At 38.7% G+C, this 7,360-nt stretch overlaps 1 protein-coding gene across 1 annotated transcript in view; it reads left to right on the forward strand.

The window, feature by feature from the left end:
* Positions 1-4,608: 4,608 nt before the first annotated feature.
* The window catches only part of LOC102837176 (chromosome unknown open reading frame, human C20orf194), a 98,184-nt gene continuing 95,432 nt past the window's right edge, over positions 4,609-7,360 (forward strand). The window contains exon 1 of the mRNA XM_006874826.1: positions 4,609-4,906. Within this exon, the coding sequence (XP_006874888.1) occupies positions 4,628-4,906 (279 nt within the window). The 5' untranslated portion in view covers positions 4,609-4,627. The remainder of the gene's footprint in view (positions 4,907-7,360) is intronic.

Below are 7,360 nucleotides of genomic sequence, written 5' to 3' on the forward strand. Positions count from 1 at the left end.
CTACTCATTTTAAGCATACTATTACTGTTGTTGTTAAGTGCCATTGAGTCGGTTCTGATCATAATGATTCTGTATAGGGTTTCCATGAAGCAGCTGGTGGGTGTGAACTGCTGACATTATGGTTTGAACTGCAGTGCTGATCCTACAGCACTACAACTAGACAATAAGTTTTAGTAAGTTTACAGAATTATGAAGGCATTACTACAATCCACTTTCTATCAATCCAAAAAGATCCCTCATGCTTTCTTTCCATCAGTTTCCATTCCCACTTCTAGCCCCAAGCAAACACTAATCTACTTTCTGTCTCTATAGATTTGTCTTTTCTAGATATTTCATATAAATGGAATCATGTGCCAAGTTGTCTTTTTTTCTCTTGATTCTTTCACTTGGCATAATTTTTTTTTTTAATGTATCCATGTGGTAGCATTTATCAGTAGTTCATTTCTGCCTTTGAAAACAACATACTTGAATGCCCTGGTATTTTCAGATCAAATGCAGTTTCATGGTTTTGTTTTTCTAAAGTATCCTTATTATATGACCAACCAGATTATCTTTTTAATTTTCTTCATAGGATTTAGTGACTTTTGAACACCAATGGACTAACTTCTTTGCTAATTTTGACACGGAAATTCCTTTCCTCCTGGAACTTTCTGAATCTCAAGCGGGTGAGGTATGTAAAGGAAGGGTCAAAAAGAAAGAAGAAATTAGTTAAGTTTGTTTATTGTTTATATATTTTTTAAAATACAAAGCTGTCATTCCTAGTTTGGTTTATCATTTCCTCCGTTACTCACTATGAATAAGTCTCTGTCCCTCCCCTGTCGTGCTTATCCCTATTAAGAAGTTTGTTTTTTCCTGTGCCAGCACCTCAATAAGAAAGATGATTGCTCTTCATTGTGGTGTTGCCTCTAGCATCTAGGAATTCTGTTGAGAACTTGGAACAGAACTTAAACCTCATTTATAAGTCTATGGTTAATTCTCCACTAGTAGCACACATTTGTCAATTGGACCTCCAGGTAATGACAGGTGTTCTTTCCAGGCAAACAGCAGTTAATAATGAGAGAGAGATACCAGGTTCAGGGCCAGAGTTCACTCCATGAATAAATTGAGTATCTAAATTGAGAACCAGCGTAGGACACTTCAGAGACTCATCAACGAGAACTACCTTGAACTTGCCCGTGAGCCTACCTTGGACTTGCACTACCAGTCCTCAGTTCTCTTGTATACCACTGTGGCCCAGAACAATCCCTACGCTTGATCATTTGGAGTTAGAGTTGATGTTTCCTTATACTTTGGCCTTAATCTTAAGCCACAACAAATGAGCCATTTAGAATTTAATTCTTGTCAAAGTGTCCGTTTTCTTCTAGTTATGGGTCACATTTTTTTTTTTTTTTGACTTTTGTATGGCTATTAATTTTTGAGTATAGTTGTTGTTAAGTAATAGATTGTATTGTATTTTTTAATGTAACATTTGCTGTTTTCTAGCAGGCAGCTAAGTTACTTCAGGATTAGGTTGATCCTTTCAAGATTTGTTTTTAAATTATTTTAGATTGTTCTTGAGCCTTTTTTATAGAGCCCTAGTAAGGAGCTCTGGTAGCGTAGTGGTTACGAATCGGGCTGCGAACCTTAAGGTCAGCAGTTAGAAACTACCAGCCGTTCCGTGGGAGAAAGATGAGGCTTTCTACTCCCGTAAAGATTTACACCCTTGGAAACCCTGTACAGGGTCGCTATGGGTCGGAACCGACTCGACGGCACTTCACAACAACAACAACAGTAGTGTAGTAGGTTACAAGTTGGACTTCTAACCTCAGGGTCAACAGTTCAAATCCACCAGTTGCTCCTCAGAAACTATATATAGGGTCGCTGTGAGTTGGAACCGACTAGAAGACACTTTTTAACAACAACAAAAACCTTAAGGAAATAATCAGAGCTGCAGATAAGAGTTAAGAAAAAGTATTCATTACAGTGGAGTCCGAGTGTGGTACTGTAGATAAGCCCTGTACCACCAGATCAGTTTGAACCGTAAGGCTGGCAATTCAAACTCACCAGCCATTCTTCAGAAACCCTATACAGCGTCGCTGTGACTCAGAACTGACTAGATGACACTTAACAGTAATAACAACATTCATTAGTAACATCAATATCTAAGACTAGAGGACTATTGACGAACTATGATGTAATTATACATCCTGTGGATATACCAGAAAAGAAAAATAGGAAGAAAATGTACCAGAATGTTACCAAGGCAGTTCTTAGCACTTGTAGGTGTCTGTTATTGTGTTCTACAATGAGCATATACATGGGGGCTTCAATAGGCCATGGAAATTTTCCATTATCTTTTTATTCCATTTTTTCACAAACTTTTTGAAGTCCCCTTGTATTACTTAAACAATTGGAAAAGACACAGTAGATACTATTTGTAGTTGTTGTTAAGTACCGTAGAGTCATTTCCTACTCACAGCAACCCTGAATAGGGTTTCCAAGGAGCGACTGGTAAGCCTGAACTTGTGGTTTAAACCGACACTGTAGTCCAGCACATTAACTTGCAGTGCCACAGCAGCACCCCACCAGATATTATTTGTTTTTGTTGTTTTTAAGTGCCGTCAAGTCGTTTCCGACGTATAGCGACCCTGTGTAGGGTTTCCAAGGAGCAGATGGTGAGCTTGAACTGCCGACCTTGCAGTTCAAACTGACTTTGCAATCTAGTGCGTTAACCCACAGCACCACACCAAATTACTTAGGGGTTAAAACCGACTTTTGTAATTTTGAACCCTTTTGACACAAGACCTTGCATAGTAATTTTTTATTAATGTTTATCCTAGCACTATACACATAAAAACTAAGAGTTGCTTTTTTGGTTTCCTGAGACATTTCTGTTATTATCCTTCTATAAGTTCCTTGAATGCCTACTTGCTGCTGATTATTTAGGTGAAGTCATATATGTATGTATGTATGTATGTGTGTGTGTATATATATATATACATATATATGTATCACAGTATGTATTGTGTGTATATATGTGTGTGTACTCATGCATATACGAGAATTTTTAAGTAATTGTTTTATAAAATTGTAATCTTAATATATATGCTATTGGCTTCTTTTTAGCCATTCAGAAGTTACTTCAGTCATGGAATGATCTCCAGCCATATAACTGAAAACAGGTAAAGTTCTCAGAGAAGAAGAGTGCATGGAAATAGAGAAAATGGGGTAAGCAAAGGGTGTGGATGGATGTAGGGAAGCCTGTAAGTCCAGGAGTCAGACTTCAGTTACCAGAAGATAAGAAATCCATTCTCTGTTTGTAAGCTTTGCTATTTTACTGCTTTTAAATTAGTTTTTCGCTTTGTTTTTCTGTAATTTTATAGTAGATGAGCTTTTAAAACATTTAAAAAGCATTAAACTGGAATGTGATGCACACCTCAGGAAATCTACAAAATTTTATCTTTTTATGTAGCCAAACACATGCAACCCATTTCATGTGTATTCTCAAGATAAATGATAGCTGTTCCTCAAACAAGGGGACTTGACAGTACCATTTGCTATATGTAATTCATCGAAATTCACTTACTAACTGAATAGCTTTTTGCTAATTTCTTTTTCCGAAGAAAAAAATTTTAAAGAGTCAGCCAGGTCTGACTCTGGTTCCACAATGTAATGACTATGTTGGGTAAGTAAACAGTGAAAAGACATTGCTGTTGTCCAGGGAAGAAGTGATGGTGTCAGGGACCAGGGTTGTGGCAAGGTGGATGGAGGAAAATGGACAGATAGGAATGGTTGGCTGACTGGATTTAGGGGTAACAGAGCAGGATAATTCAAGGAGACATCTTATGTCTGGGTTGGTCCCTGGATGAATAGTGGTACCATTTGTGGATGGGAAACAGGTTTAAGGAGGGGTCATGAGAAAGGAGAAGTGAAAGCAGACGCTGAAGGTGAAGCTCTAGGAGTACTGGAAGGCCAGATAGAATGTGAGGATGACTGATAAAGGAGATTGAGATGTAACAACTCCTGGAGTGGGAGGGTTGTCAGATGCTTCTGCGAGTGCAAAGAAGCAAAGACTGTCGTTTGGAGTAGCTACATGACAGTCATTTGGTGATGACTTTTGCAAGAACTTTTTGAGTGAAATGACTGGAAGGGTCGATTAGAGGGGGCTCAGAAGTGAACATAAAGTAAAAACAAAAAAAGTCTAGCCAAGGGAGGAGGAGCAAGTTACAAGGGCAGATAGGTCTGTTGATGAGAACGTTTTCAATCAACCTCTTTTCTTTTCCTCCTGAAAGTTAGTTAGGAATTGATAACTGTTCTATATACCACAGCTAGTTGTCGTTATGTGCTATGGAGTCATAGTTCTAACTCATAGTGACCCTGTACAGGGTTTCCGAGGTTGTAAATCTCTATGGGAGCAGAAAGCCTCAGCTAGTATCAGTCCTTAAAATGTGTTTATCTATTAAAATGCTATTTTATAAAACTGGTACTTTGCTCTATCAATGCATCATGGACAGCAAATGTACTGAGCTTGTAAGTCAAGAAGTCAAAAGTATAAACCTAGTTTAGGTTTAGTTATATGTCTAAATGGCTTCTGTGTGTCATTAGAAGGAGGCAGAGACATCCGGCATTCCTACCCAGACAGCCAAGGATGTTAGGTGGACTATACGGCCCACTTTCCTCAGACTGCAGGATGCCACTCAGAAAAGCCAAGAATTCACTCAGGACATTAGAAGTTGCCTCCCTGGTCAAAAGTCACCTTTCTAATCATTTGTTTTTGACTTGCCACTGTAGCCCTAATAGGCAGCCATTTGTTCTGTTTGGTAATCATTCTACACAAGAAAACCTGAATGCTGGCAACTTTAACTTCCCTTCAGAAGGGCATCTGGTACGCAGCACTGGCCCAGGTGGAAGCTTTGCCAAACACATGGTGAGTGCCGTGACTACCCTGTGCTTAATTAGGCTTATTATCAAATAGGGGGAGGTAAAGCTGGGCAAAAGGAAACTTTTCCAGTTAGTGTGTTGATTTAAACCTGAATTTGAAATTGTTTAGGAGTAAAAAATGATTGGAAATTTACTTCATGTATAAGGTATAGTTTGAAAACATATTCAATTTTGAAATACTTGAAGGAAAATGGGGAAGAAAAAAAAATTTTTTTTCACAACCGTAACTCTTTAGGTTGTCAAAGTAGTGTAATAAAATTTTATGTTAACATGATAATAGACATTCATTACAAACCATTACAAGTCATACACAAGTTTGTTATGTCTTGACTATTAATAGTTAAGCACTGGACTGCTAACCACAAGGTTGGCAGTTCAAACACACCAGCTGCTCCTCATACAGAGACCCTGTATAGGGGCTCTGAACCTACTCAAAGGCGCTTAATGACAACAGCAGTACACTTTATAGATCAGTCCTTTTTATTACGAGTGCCAAGAAGGAGATTTTTGCATTTGATGATACTGTTTGTTGCTTCCTTTTAAAGAAAATATTAGACTGGAATATGGGACTGAAATATTAGACTAGAATATGGGACTGTAATAATTGTAAAACTATGTGCTATGTTAGTAGAATTTTAAGTCTTTCAAAATGTCCTTACAATCAAGAAAACTGGGGAAATAGGTGCTGTTATTTTTTTTTATTTGGATTTGGAAAACATGTGACCCCAAAAAATGTAGTTTCATTTCTTTGGGCTGAGACCCAAGATCTGTATCTAGGTAGTTATTCAGGACTACCAGAATAGGTGTGCTTTCAGAATCTTACTGCCCTGTAAGTGGAGAACCTGTGCTCTATTTGGACCCCAGAGCACTCTTGGAATGTATAGAAAATGCCAAATGACATAGACCTCTTTGTATAATCTTACTTGCTGACTTTTCATGATAAATAAAAACTAAAGGACACTGTATGATTTCTACTTCTGGGAAGATGAAGTAGACAGATTTTCTCTATTCCTCCCACTAAATACAACTGAAGTCTCTGTACATTACATGTAAGACAAAAGAAGACTTTGAAAGTTGCAGACAAGAAGACAAATTGACTGAGGACTTCAGTTACAAAGGAACAAGATGGTGGTGAGTTCCCTGGGTTTTCCTTTTGCATCATACATACCAGACTTGGAGGTGAAGAAGCCAACAACTCAGAAATGCCAATATGAGTGAATAACTACATTTATAAGGATCAGCAAAAAACTAGCGCTTATAAGGCAAATGTTAAAGCTGTCTCAAATATCCAACTTTTCCACACTCCATCATCTCTGGCACCAGCTACTCCTCATCCCCTCAGTGCTCTTTTCACATTTTTGGGTCCCACAATTTGCTGCAACATCTCACAGAACTCATGAATCATCACAGAAATGGCTCTCACAATTGTGGAAACTGGCAAATCGCAAATCCTTGAATCAGGCAGGCTAGAGGCTTCTCCTGACTTAACATAGTTGTAAGAGCTGATGAACCCAAATCAAGCTTTCTGTCTCTGTTAGCTCCAGAGGAAGGTCCTTGTCGCCTCTCAACATCTGTGGGCCCTTTGTACCTTGAAGATCTACATGTGTCTTGGCGTCAGTCTTCCCGGGTCTAGACGGTTCTCATTGAAGAGACTTGAACAGACATTTCACCAAGGAAGATATTCAAATGGCCAAGAAGCACATGAAAATGTGCTCAAAGTCATTAGACGTTGTTGTTAAGCGCTAACGAATTGGTTCCGACTCAAAGCAACCCTGTATAGAATATCCGAAGAGCATCTGGAGAATGACCTTGTGGTTCGCAGTCCAGTGCTTATCCTACAGCACCACACCAGGAGTCCTTCATTAGACGTTGTTGTTGTGAAGTGCTGTCAAGTCGGTTGCGACCCATAGCGACCCTGTACAGGGTTTCTAAGGAGTAGCTGGTGAGCTTGAACTGCCGACCTTAGGTAAAAGCAAATCAAAACCACAATGAAACACTATCTAACCCCCCCCACCCCCTCCCCATAAGAATGGCATTGATCAAGAAAACTAGGTGTTGTTGAGATTGGGGAAACAGGAACTCTCATCCATTGCTAGGAAGAATGTAAAATGGTACAGCCACTGTGAAAACAATTTGGGTGTTCCTCAAAAAGTTTAACGTAGTTCTGACATAGGACCAAGCAGTTCTACTCTTAGATATGTTCACAAAAGATCTGAATGCAGCAATTCAGACTTCACGTATACCATTGTTCATTGCAGCACTATTCAATAGCCAGAGGTAGAAACACTGTTCTATAGCCAAATCTCCCAACAACTAATGAATAGATAAGCAAAATGTGATGTATTCATATAATGGAATATTACTCAGTCGTATGAGGGAAAGTCAAAAAGTATTGTTACTAAGGTTCTAGTTCATATATACATGGGTTTATTCCAAACAA

This window comes from Chrysochloris asiatica, unplaced genomic scaffold, assembly GCF_000296735.1.
Source record: "Chrysochloris asiatica unplaced genomic scaffold, ChrAsi1.0 scaffold00304, whole genome shotgun sequence".
In the NCBI taxonomy this organism is placed as follows: domain Eukaryota; kingdom Metazoa; phylum Chordata; class Mammalia; order Afrosoricida; family Chrysochloridae; genus Chrysochloris; species Chrysochloris asiatica.